Raw genomic sequence first — 13628 nt, 5'->3', positions numbered from 1 at the left:
CAGCCTTAGACAAAATGTAAATGAAGGAGCATGGTGGTGTTCCACTAACACTTTGTTTATAAACACAGAAATTTGAATTTCATATCATTTTCACATGTCTTGTATGTTTGTGCTTTTTTCTCAAATGGGATTTATTCTTACTTTGATTTTTTACCCCCAACCATTGAAAAAGGTTGGTTTTCAGATCAGGCAAAAAAAGGTGACAGGCTGGATGTGGCATGCAGGCCATAGTTTGCTGACCCTGTGTTTGAAAAGAGATCCCTAGTGATCAGTGGTTTAAGTGCTGGACTGCTAACCAAAAGGTTGGTGGTTCCATGGGAGGAAGATGAGAAATCTACTCATCGAACATTCTATGAGGCATTTCTGTAATGGTTGGAAAAAAAATGTTCCTTTAAGTTGAAATTGACTGATGATATTGGTATAAACACATTTGTTCACTAAATTTAATATTCTCAAAGTAAGTGAAGCCATGCTACAATAATTCATGCAAAACCACGTCCGACCCACAGAGAATACTCCCAGCAGAGCCTGAAGAAGACATTCTGTTAGATGTACCGGCTCCATATGCCAGATGCTGACCTGGGTTCCTGAGACCCAGGCCTGGCCTTTCTGTCTGTCCTATCTTACATTGTTTTTTAGAACAAGATCACAAGAGGAGGATTACAGAAATCCACTATTTCAGTCTCTCAACTAGTGCCCCATTATACCCCCATGTAGCATTGTTGGTGGTGATGGTGTTAGGTGTCTTACGGTCGGTACCGACTTGCAGCAACCCTTTGCACAACAGAATGAAACTCTGCTCAGTCCTCCTGCTCCGTCTTCACAATTGTCATTCCGTGTGAACCAATTGTTGGAATTCTGTGATTTCCACACGCCATTGGGTCATAAATATAGATCTCTTCCAATCAGTTGGCCAAGTGGCTGTCTTCCAAATTTCTTGGTATAGATGAGTGAACACCTCCAGTGCTGCATCAATTTGTTAAAAGATTTCAATTTGTATTCCGTCAATTCCTGAAGCCTTGTGTTTTGCCAATACCTTCAGTGTAGCTTGAACTTCTTCCTCTCGAAATGATTGAACATGGGTTTTCCTTCCATCTTTTTTTAGTGCTTCCAGTGGTGTTCAATATTTTTCCCATAGACGCTTGCAACATTGCAAGTTGAGACTTGAATTTTACCTTCAGTTCTTTCAGCTTGAGAAATGCTGAGCATGTTCTTCCCCATTGGTTTTATAACTCCAGGTCCTTGCACATCTTATTATAATGTTTGATTTTTGTCTGCTCAAGCTGCCTTCTGAAATTTTCTGTTCAACTTTTTTATTTCATCATTCTTTCCAGTAGCGTTAGCTTCTCTGCATTGAAAAACAGGTTTCAGAGTCTCTTCTGACATCAGTTGTGGCCTTTCCTTTCTTCCAAGAATTTTAAAGACATTTTGCTTTCTTCGTAATTCTTTTCAGTCATTAGTGTCTAATGTATCATATTTGTTATTGATATGGTCTCTAAATTCAGGTGGGACACACCCAAGGTCATATTTTAGCTTGCTTGGAATTGTGTTAATTTTATTCAACTGTAGCCTGAACTTGTATGTAAGCAAATCAGACCATGGCTATTTTTTTTTGACTGAGACTATTGTATTTCTTGATCATCTCTTCCCACAGATGTAGCCAATTTGATTCTTGTGTATATTATCTGTAAGGTCCATGTGCATAGTCACTGTTGATGTTGTTGAAAACAGGTTTGTAAGAATAAGTCTTTGGTCTTGCAAAATTCTATCATGCAATCTCCAGGGTCATTTTTATTAGACAATGTTGGCATCACAATTCTATCATGCGATTTCCTGTATCATTTTTATCACTAAGGCCAATTATGAATCCTTCCTATTTGTTTCCAAATTTTGCATTCCAATTACCAATAATTATCAATGCAGCTTGATGGCATGTCTGATCAATTTCAGGCGGAAGACTTAGGTAGAATTCTTCATATTCTTCATCTTTAACTTTAATAATTAGTGTATATTTTTTTTAAATAATGGAGTCCTGGTGTGGCACTGTGGGCTAATGCACTGGACTTCAAAGTTTGAACCACAAGGCTGGTGGTTCAAGCTCACCAGCTGCCCCTCAGAAGCCCTATACAGGGTTGCTATGGGTTGGAATTAACTTGACGGCACTTAACAACAACATTTTTAATAATAGTTGTATTAAAATTTGGCTTTCTTTGTAACAGTATGGATATTATCCTATAGCAGACAGGATAGTACTTCAAGATAGATTTTGAAATGCTCTTTTTGATGATGATGGCATTACCAATTCTCTTCAATGTGTTGTTCCCAACATAGTAAGTCATATAACTATCCTATTCACAATGGCCTTGTCAGTCCCTTTCAGCTCACCAGTGCCAAGCAAATGGCTCTTTATGTGCTCCATATCATTTTTAATGATTTTCAGCTTTCCTAGACTCACACTTCATACATTTCATGTTCAATTATTAATGGATGTTTGCAGCTAGTTTCTCTGGTTAAGCCCCGTAGGCAATGAAGGTCCTGAATACTTCCAGCCACATCTTTAAGGTCAACTGTTCTTTGAGGAGGGAGCTCTTCCCCAATTGTATTATGAGTGTCTTTCCATCTAAGGGGCTCTTATTCCGGCACCATCTCACCCAATGTTTCATTGTTATTCACAAGGTTTTCAGTGGTTAACCATTCAGAAATGGTCTGCATCTCCTCCTTCCTTGTCTGTCCTAGTCTGTAAGCTCTGCTGAAGCCTGTCCACCGTGGGTGACCCTGCTGGCATTTAAAATATTGATGGAATAACTTTCAGTGTCACAGCAACACAAAACCAACACCATAGCCAAGTGGCGAACATGCAGTGGGCATTAGTACATAAGACACAGAAAGTAAAATCAGAAATGTCTGTTTTAGTGAACATCTATAGGTAGTGTCTTCGAAAAATAAAATCTGACCACTCACTATGACTTTTCCATCAGTGAGAATCAACAAGAAATCTGCCCACTAGTGAACTCTCACATCAGGCACTTTCTTTAGGGAGACATGGAGCTAAGCAGCCCTTTTTTCCCGGCCTCTTCTCTCCCAGAGAACCCATGGCATCCTTTTCTCTCACCAGCTGATTGCAGGCCAGCCCTTTGGAAGCATTGCCAGCAAGACCATCCCCAAGGAACATATTGCATCTGCTCAAGACCTGGACACCATCTGGTCCCTGGGGGTGAGCTTGGTGCTTGGCCACGCTCTTGTCTTGATGTCTTGAGGGAGGCGGTAAATGGGCGATGGTTCTGGCATCTGGGAAACAGAAATGACACCAAATCTTCTCTTTGTAGGGCTACCTCCAGTACTCTGTCCTCTTCTATGGCTACTATGGCAGGGAGAGGAAGATCGGGAGAGCGGGCTACCGGCTGCCCTTGGCGTATTTCCTGGTGGGGATGGCAGTGTTTGCTTATAGCTTCATAATTCTTTTAAAAAAGTAAGACTGCTCAATTTCTTAAAATATATGCCAAATTGCAATGTGTGTGATCTCATTTAATTTTGTCAACACCACTGTGGAGTTAAGGCATAACTGTACCCATTTTTCAGATGAGGAAACCAAGACTAGAAGAGGTACGTTCATTTTAACCAGCACTGATTGAACACTTACTATTTTGAGTCATGTTTTATACTGGGTTTAGACAAACAAGAATCGTATACACTAACTAATTAACTGATGTTTAGACAATACAGTGAGTGTACTAATAGAGATATAAATAATAGTATCTAGATGACCGGAAGTTGCAGAAAGCAAAGCAGCCTCCTTTGGCTCTATATTTATCTGTGATCTAGCGACAGAGTCTGAAAAGGCCAAACCTGTGTGTGTTGTGACGCAGTTGATATATCCGCTTCATCGCTGAAAGGTAGTACAATGCCAAAGTAAAATAAAACAAACAAAAACGAAGTGGCTGGTTGGTAGCAAGTCTGCAACACCTGCACTGTGAGATGTTTGGCAACTCAGGTCTCCAGCTTCCCTCCCAGCTTTCGTATTCTGTCTTCGTGCGTAACCAGTGCCATCAAGCTCATCAAGTTGACTCCAACTCATGGCAACCCCATGTGTGTCAGAGGAGAACTGTCTCCATGGGGTTTTCAGTGACTGATTCTGGGCAGTAGATCACCAGGCCGTTCTTCTGAGGTACCTCTAGGTGAACTCAAACTTCCAACCTTTCAGTTGGCATCAGAGTAGAATATGAACCAAGGCCTCCAAATCACCATGCAACAATTCGGTATTTTTGAAATCCCAAGTACTCTGCCTGTACTTGGCTAAATACTACAAGGGGCAAGGTGATGAAGACGTATAAATGGGAGGAACAAGTTAGAAAGAAGTAACAGATGTAAGGTGGTGGGGACCAGGTTTTCCCTCGGACTAAACTTCTCTCTCAGTCTGCATTTATCCAGCTCCTACACACATCTAGCACGCAAGTTCCTGAATGGTGCAAATAGCTAATGTGCTCTAATGCTAACTGAAAGGTTGGGAGTTTGAGTTCATCTCAGAAGAAAGACCTGGTGATTTATTCCCCCAGAATCAGTCACTGAAAACCCCATGGGGCACAGTTCTTCTCTGACACACACAGGTTGCCAGGAATTGGAGTCAACTTGATGACTTTGCTGGCAACTGGTTACACAGGAAGACACAATACTAAAGCTGGGAAGGAACCCAGAGCTTCAAAAAGTTCGTGGAAAATGGAATCGAAAACTAATGTAATGTTTCCATAAACTTTTTGAAACTCCTTCATACGAAAACATTGGCAAATGGGAGCAAACAAACTCAAGAGCAAGAAATAAGGATAAGGAAGAAAGTGAAAACCTTATAATGGGGGATATTGTCTAAGGGAGAGGGGGAGTTTCACCGGAGGAAGGATGAAAGTCCAACTTTCAGATATCTAAGAAATGCTATGTTTAGGAAGGACTTGGCATGCTCTGTATGGTTCCAAAGGGTAGAGCCAGAGCTCCAAAGCAGATTGAGTCAGCTGCAAGGACAGAATGGTATCTCAAATTTCTCTTTGCACAAAGATGGACCATGCTGGCTCCAGAGACACACACACGTCCAGTGACCTGCTGGCTACCAAGGAGTGGGACTGGCTGCCAAATGGATTTACACAATCAGTGGTGGTTGCATTTTTGGTTTTGTTCAATGGGATTGCCTAGCAGACAATAAAGGTTAGGATGCAGTCAACGTCCTGCTTGCTAAGCATTGACCAGAGGAGCTGCATCCACCCAGAAGGGCCACCTTAGTCCAATTCACACAATCTGCAAGGGCTACCAGCAGCCTTATGTAGCAAAGTTAATTCCTGACCCTGCTCTTTTATGACTCATTTTGGGTCCCCTTTTGCAGGATGGCGAAGAACTCCCGAACAAGCCTTGCCAGTGCTTCCAATGAAAACTACACTTTCTGCTGGCGGGTGTTTTGTGCCTGGGACTACCTCATTGGAAACCCAGAGGCTGCAGAGAGCAAAACAGCAGCCGTGGTGAACAGCATCAGGGTGAGTGAGCATGCCCGGTCCAGGCTGCCTGGGGAGCAGGCATGCAGTCGGAGCCTTTCAGTGAGCTGTGCCCCTCTGTCTAGTGAACTAGAGAGCTAGACGGATACGAGAGAAAGAGAAATGAGGGAGAGAGAAGAGAGTCATGAAGGAGAGGTAGCTCGATGAGAGACAGACAAATGTGATAGGAAGAAAGAGATGATGGATAGATAGATGATAAATAAGATAAACAAATGGTAGGTAAATAGATAGAAAGATAGATAGATAGATAGATAGATAGATAGATAGATAGATAGATAGATAGATAGATAATTGATAGATGGATGATAGATATGATAGACAGATGATAGATAGAGAGATAAACGATAGATGATAGACAAATAGATTGATAGATTGATAGATAGATAGATGATAGCTAGATAGATAGATAGACAGACAGACATATGCATGCACATAGACATGTAGTTCAAGGAAGAGATCCCCCAAATGAACTGAACCTGCTTCGGGAACTTTACCAAATGATCCAATAGAGTCCAGGAAGAAAACTATTAGAACTCCTCTTTATTTTTGTTTATTTTATTCATGCAATATTTTAGTTTTTGTACTTTTAATAGTTTGTATAATGGTGATTAATGTCTGTATCTACCTGGTAAATGAGTGAATACAGTTATGTTGGGGATATAAACTTTTCTGTTTTAACTGAGACTATGATGGTATCAACAGCACCCAGAGTCCTGGGCCTAGTAACAGACAGCTAAGTGGTGGCCGATTTTGAGAATAAAAGGTACAGTCTGGGTATCTAAATAAGTTATTTATTTTACACAAAAGTCTGCCATTCTGTCACCTGGCTTTCAAATACTAAGCATATCCATACAGGCAAACAGAAAGACCTTGAGTGCTGATAGGCCCATCCCTACCTCATGGCCCTCCAAAGCTGTAAAAGGCAGAGCATGGAACCCAAAAAGCATACAAGCTAATAATGCTTTTTGCAGCAGAGAAGCATTTCTGTTCCCATGTGAGGTCACCGAGAAATGAGCAGTGTCCCCAAAGGAAACTGAGTCACAGAAAATGCCGAATTCCTACCTGTGTCAGAAAGCAGGGAAGCTTATAATATATTTCAGAAAGATTTTCAATGAAATTTTTAAAAAGAAAATTCTTTTCACTACATCGGACACCTGGGAAGCGATAGTATAGACTTTCAGAAAGCAGCTCTCCTTTTTAAGGGGTGGTTCTGGCCCAACTGCATGTGCTTAGTAGCATAAACCCAGAGGGAGCGAAGGGATTCTCTTGGCCAGGACTGTGTTCCCACCCACCTTCATGGCATTAGGATCTTCTGTGGATCTCAAAAGTGGAGTTTCTCTTGGCTCCAAAAGCCCCTCAACACCATTGATGCCCCCGGAGCCCAAATCCATTCAGTCTGTACTGATACACAGTCTCCCAGGGTCTCTTTCTTAGAGGCACAACAAACTATTTGTCACTTTCCCTAGTCATCAGGAAACCAGGTTATAGGATTGTCATTGTCCTGTCGTGTTCACTCCATCATACCTTGAGAGACACAAACCTAAACTGGGAGCTCCCTCTAGGAAGCATTCTGGGTTCACCTTATCAATCTTCTGATGCACCCTCTTCAAGACTTTCACATACAGCAGGGGTGACATTAAGCCACTCCAGCCCACCCCACTGGGTCTACAGCTCTTTGTGTCTGTGCATGCCTCCAAGCCCCAGCAAAGAAAGGACCACCAGGGTAAACCCTTTACTAGATCAATCATTGCTGACCAGCTCCCTTAACCCTGAGCTACCCAGCTGACTCTCTCCTGCCCCTGACAGTCAGGACTGCGTCCAAAGACCCTGCTTCTATGTTGTATCATGTTGCTTGTTTCGCTAGTTTATTTCCTCTTCCCTTAAAAATTGTCATTGTTGTTGTTATGTGCCGTGGAGTCGGTTCCGACTCATAGCGACCCTGTACATGGTTTCCGAGGCTGTAAATCTTTATGGGAGCAGAACGCCTCATCTTTCTCCCGCGGAACAGCTGGTAGTTTCGAACTGCTGACGTTGCGGTTCACAGCCCAATTCGTAACCACTACACTAGCAGAGCTTCTTAAAAATAACCACTGCTAAATTTCTTGAATAAGTCAAAATCGAAACATTTCAAGATTCCAAGGTGACAATTTTCTCTCCCACCTAATATTCCAGTTGGCCAATTCCTCTTCCAAGTAAACAGTTACCAGGTTCTTTGTGATTCCCTCCAGAAATAACCTATGTAAATGTATTCAAATTTTACCCAGATTACTGTGTACACTGTATATATAAATGTTCCATGTTGTTGTTGCTAAATGCCATCTAATCTAGTCTGACTCATAGCGACCCTGTATAGGGTTTCCGAAGTGTGGCTGGTGAATTTGAACCGCTGACCTTGCAGTTCAAACCGTGCAAGTCTAGAGCATTAACCCACAGCACTATACCAGGACTCCATGTCCTATATACATTGCTATATAGGACATCATGAAAATCCTTCAATTTCATTCCAGCCATAAAAAGTAAACTTATTCTTTTTAGCTGTGGAGTTTGTAATATACTCAGAAAGATCTTCTTCTCCTGGATGCTAAGTCAAATGTTTCAATTTAGCTTTCTCTATCCATTGGGAGGCGGGGGTGGGGAGGTGGGGAGGTGGATAGGGTGTGTGTGGGGGGGTGGAATTCTGACTGGCCCCCCAGGCCATGTCCGTTCCTTCTTTCCAATCTCCAATTTTTTTCCTGTTGATTATTAGCTAAGGCATTGATTTATAGGCTGAAACCTTAGACATTGAACAGAGGATTAGGAATACTGTATAAATAATTTCTAACTTCTAGTGGATCTAATTGTTTCTAATGATTTGCAGCTAATGATGCTGTTGATCTCTTAATATCATGAATGTCTTCTCTTCTAGGAGGCTATACTGGAAGAACACGAAAAGAAGAAAAGCAAAAATCTGTATGTATGAATGTTCCCCAGGCTGCGCTCATTTTGAATGACTTTGTTTCTACTTGATGCAAAAATTACCAGATGCTTCAGATCTTCTTTCCAAACCTTTTCAGGCAGCTCTTTTTCCTTCTTAATATCCATGTTTGTAGTAGCACACCAGCTGAGAGCTCTGTAATGTTTCCTTAGCAGGATTTCTGAGTGGTTTCTCTTCCCACTGATTTCTGCAACAAGGGTGAGAGCTCTGACATTAATCAGTTTCCTATTTTTTCCTTAGCATTAAAAGAAGTATTTGTAGCACCATCTTCTAGCTTAATAAAATAAGATTATGTGGATGCTCTTAGAACAAGTCTCTGGAGTCGTAAACCACAGTACTACCCAATCCCATTTGGAAGAATTTCACCATGATTTCATAGGTTTGATGTTCTTCTCCAGGTTTTGACTCCTACCCTGGTAAGAGTGAGACCCTTCAACTACAGAACTGGTGAAATATAAAGGGCATTCCCAGAAAGAGACAATGGCCCCTGTCCTCCCGTGGACAGACTTCGCCGTCCATCTGATATCCTTGCTGGCAGGTGTTCCTCACAATTACTTTAAATAAGGTAGAAAGGTTATGCGGAGAAGATTATAGCAAAGGATATGGGGACTGAGGAGACAGGAAGTAGGCATCTTGATGGAAAGAGCTCTCATAGGAAGTTAGAGGAGCTGGGTCCTAGCCCTCCCTTCATCACTACTGTGCATGATCTCAGGAGCCCTGGTAGTGTAGTGGGATAAGCATTTGGCTTATAACCACAAAGGTCAATGGTTCAAACCCACCAGCTGGTTTGAGGGAGAAATATGAGCCTGCCTGCTCCTGTAAAGATTCATAGTCTCAGAAACCCTAAAGAGCAAATCTACTTTGTCTTCATAAGATCATTATGAATTGGATTGTCTTGGTGGCCTGGAAGATTCACCTGGCCTTCTCAGCCTGCATCTTCTTACCCGTGAAATGAAAGAGTGGGACTCCATCTGTGCTCCTCAGAGTGTGCTCAGCACCCTCTCACACTGGAATCATCTGCAGATCCTGAGGAAATGTATATACCTTTGACTGAAAACCACCTTTATTGAATTGAAAGTTCTGCTGTGGGGTCCAAGAATGCACATTTTTACAAATCTCAACCAAGTGATTTTGTGCATTTTTTTAAGTTCCTCAAGTTTGAAAACTGAAACCAGACTCAATCCATTCCAGTTCAAAGACTTCTAATGAAAACCAACAAATGAACCACAAAACACCTTTTTCCATCTCATTCCCCAAACAGATCCTGAATCTTCCTCCAGTGTATTAAAATCTAAGGATTATTAATTTATGGGAGATAGTCTTGGATATCCAGAATCTTAGAATGGGATTCAATAGGAAGAGGGTATAAAAAGAGGGAAACTAGCATTTGGTTGCCCATCTATCTCATAAAGTGTCAAAAAGCAAAGCTGTTAACTTTGAGGACTAATGTGTGCCAGACACAGTCATGGTATTTTCAATCACCTCACATGCGTGTGTAAGCCGGATAATGAATAAAGAAGACCAAAGAGAATGAGTGCCTTTGAGTTTTATGGTCTTGGTGAAGAATATTAAATATGCTTTGGACTGCCTGAAAAATGAACAAATCCATGCTGGAAGAAGTACAGCCAGAATGCTCTTCAGAAGTCAGGATGGTGAGGCTTCATTGTTTATGTTACTAGTTGGCTATGTTACTAGAAGGGATCCATTCCTGGAGATGAACATCATGCTTGCTAAAGTAAAATTCAGTGAAAACAAGAAAGACCTTCAGCAAGAAGGAATGGCACAATGGCTACAATGGGCTCAAACATAGGATGGTGCAAGTTTGGGCGGTGTTCTGTGCTGTTGTCCACATGGTTGATAAGTACACAAACTCAATAACAACTTCACTCCAGGACCATCATGTGCATGTTCTGACGTAATCACTGTAAGGGCTGTCTTAGTTATCTGGTGCTGCTAGAACAGAAATGCCACAAGCAGATGAGTTTCACAAACAGAAATGTATTGTCTCACAGTTTTGAAGGCTGAAATCAGAACATCCACTCTGGAGAAGGGTCCTTGTCTCCTTTCATCACCTGTAGGTTCAGTATTCCCTGGAGATTTCCATGTGTCTTAGCATCAATCATTCCCTGGATCTAGGAGCTTCACAGTACAGGGGCACGCTCCACTCCTGACTCTCCTTCTTAGTGGTAGGAGGTCCCTCTTTCTCTGCTCACATCTGTCTCATTTTGTCTCTTGTAAAGACAAAAGGTGTGGCATGCCATACCCTTGGGAATCTCTTGTACATTGAATCAGGGTCTTCATGGGTATGGTGCTAAGGGTTAATGCACTAGAATGCAAGGTCTATTTGAACCACAAGGTCCTTGGTTCAAACTCACCAGCCGCACCTTGGAAACCCTATGCAAAGGTCACTGTGGGTCGGAACTGACTCAACAGCACTTAACAACAACATCCTACCTTTAGAGTCCTGGTGTGGCACTCAAATCTATGCATTGGAACCAACCTGATGACACCTAACAATAACACCAAGAACAAATGTATGAGTATAGATCAATGTTACAATCACTAAAGCAATACTGAGCAGTATCCGCTCCCTATTGAACTTAGACTTTCTGCCCTCCCGCCATCTTTCCTTCTTCCCTCCCTGCATCTGTTGAGCACGTTCTACTGGAACTTCTTTCACTTAAATCTGCACAGCTCAGGGCTGCAGCTTAAGCAGCAGAGCTAGGACTGAAATGTGACTACTCAGAGCTGGAAAACAATATTGTCTGTTGGAGTTTAAAGTCTCACTAATGCTGGTTGCTAGATTTTTAATTCACTGTTGATCTCATAGAAAATGAGGAATGAGAGGGTGGGAAATCATGTTCTGTTGTTTCGGCTTATTTGTTGTGGATTTCAGGGTTGAATGAATCATATGCTTCAGTTCATGGCTCAGGATTATCCTCGGTCCACTCAAGGCCCCTCTTTTGCTTTATTTTATTTCTCCCCCATCAGTCTACTCCCATTTTCCTTCCTTCATTAGTTAGCAGTTCTGTTGTCAAGTGCCATCAAGTTGTTACCGACTCATAGTGACCCTATGCACAACGGAACAAAACACTGCCCAGTCCCGGGCCAACTTCACAATCATTGCTACACTTGAACCCATTGCTGCTGCCACTGTGCCAATCCATCTCGCTGGGGACCTTCCCTTTTTTCTTCAACCCTTCACTTTACCAAACATGATATCCTTCTCCAGTGACTGGTCCCTCCTGACAATATGTCCAAAGTATGAGAGATGAAGTCCAGCCATCCTGGCTTCCAAGGAGCACTCTGGCTGTACTTTTTCCAACACAATATGCAATACATTGTTTGATTTCTTTTCTGCTGCTTCTATGAGTGATGAGGGTTGATCTGAGCAAAATGAAGTACTTGACAACATCAGTATTTTCTCCATTAAGATACAAGTATGTCCATGGAAAATATAGTGTCTTGTATTTTTTTTTTTTTTTAAAGACAATGATTATCAAGATAGAAAATCCACTTGGCAGTGACTGCATTCCTGTTCTTAAACCTCCTTGTCTCTGCTTCACATCCTTTTATGTGCCTCGTAATGCAGGGCAGTGACCATTTGCCTGAGGATCATTGCCAACATCTTGGTACTCCTCTCACTGGCTGGGAGCATCTATCTCATCTACTTCGTGGTGGACCGGTCCCAGAAGCTGGAGCAGTCCAAGAAGGAGCTAACACTTTGGGAAAAAAATGAGGTACCCACTGCCTGCTACTCACATGCTGTTCTCTGGGGAGAGACACAAAGTGGCCTGCCCCTCCATTTCCATGGTGTTTCTTAAGATCCTTAACTAGAAATAAATCTAAGGAAACAATTTAGTTATCTCATCCAAGAGTATTGACCACAAGGGCTTTAATCCAAGATGTCAGCAACGCACCTTGGCTAAAGGATTTTACTTAGCTCTGTTGGGAAAGAATTTGGTTCAAAAGCCACCTTCGAGTATTCTTTGTTGACAGTAGTTTGCTTTTTTAACTTTCTGTTTCTTCACCAACACATTTCCAGAACCTGACCTCACCTGCAGATGTACCATTGCTCACAACTGCATTGGATTCCATTGTATGTTATCACAGTTGACCATTTGCTGACTGTTGAACATTTGCATGGATTCCCATATTTCTAGATTACAAATTAAGCTTCCAGGACCAAGTTCACATACATGGCTTACATTAAAAAAAAAAAAAAAAAAATTTCCCATGTATGAATTTCCTCACAAATAAAAAATTACCAAGTAGAAGCTTATGAATAAATTTAGAATTCTTAGTATGTAGTGCAAGACTGTTGTCCTTAAATGTTGGTTAATCACTGTGGACTCATGGAAGGCGAGGAACTGGGTGCTAGTAGCCAGGAGGCAGGCTTGCAGAGTGTGCCCTTTGCTTGTTTGGATTATTGTATATTCCAGAGTGCTTTTGTCTAAATCTCCCCACCGCAACCCCCCTCAAAAAATTAAAAAAAAAAAAAAATAAAGGTAATGGAGGCAAATGCTGTTGAATGATGATATGATGATGCACAGAGGAGATCGTGGTCATTGCAATGAAACGAGGGTGTAGTAGAATCTATCCCTCAGTTCACACACAAACACAAAATAATAAAAATGGTTCTCAATCTACCTGTAAAGGTTGAAAAGAAACAGCACAAATGCTATCCCTTAGACAATTTCTCTTAAACTAATGATCATCCTTTGGGATTTAAAAAATAGAGTGTCCATATGAAATAGTATTTATCAACTTATCCTCAATGTATCATATTTTGGAACCAAAGACAAGAGTGGATCATCTATTCCTTTTTCCTATACTTTTTTTTTTTTTTTTTTACAGCAATTAAGTTGGTTTTATAACTGTGTACTTGTGTCTTTATAGATCGATGCATGATTTTTTAAAAAGATATGCCAAGAGTTTGTTTCCTGTTTTAGCTCAAGCCTCTTGTTTGCTAGACAAAACTCTGACCTTCATTTTCCATAACTACAGAGAAACGATAGCCAGGGACAATTCTCCAGACAATCCATCTTCCGTATACATTGTTGTTGTTGTTGTTGTGTGCCGTCGAGTCGGTTCCGACCCATAGCGACCCTGTACAGGGTTTC

At 41.5% G+C, this 13628-nt stretch overlaps 1 protein-coding gene across 1 annotated transcript in view; it reads left to right on the top strand.

Annotated features, from left to right (window-relative positions):
- Positions 1-13628, top strand: part of TMC3 (transmembrane channel-like 3) — a 69927-nt gene that overhangs the window by 24121 nt on the left and 32178 nt on the right. The window contains exons 6-10 of the mRNA XM_006870946.1: positions 3116-3214; positions 3327-3469; positions 5366-5513; positions 8437-8480; positions 12098-12245. Of these exons, the coding sequence (XP_006871008.1) occupies positions 3116-3214; positions 3327-3469; positions 5366-5513; positions 8437-8480; positions 12098-12245 (582 nt within the window). The remainder of the gene's footprint in view (positions 1-3115; positions 3215-3326; positions 3470-5365; positions 5514-8436; positions 8481-12097; positions 12246-13628) is intronic.

Source organism: Chrysochloris asiatica, unplaced genomic scaffold, assembly GCF_000296735.1.
Source record: "Chrysochloris asiatica unplaced genomic scaffold, ChrAsi1.0 scaffold00156, whole genome shotgun sequence".
Lineage (NCBI taxonomy): Eukaryota > Metazoa > Chordata > Mammalia > Afrosoricida > Chrysochloridae > Chrysochloris > Chrysochloris asiatica.
The sequence above is the reverse complement of the archived record's forward strand: the minus strand, read 5'-3'. Positions and strand labels throughout refer to the sequence as shown.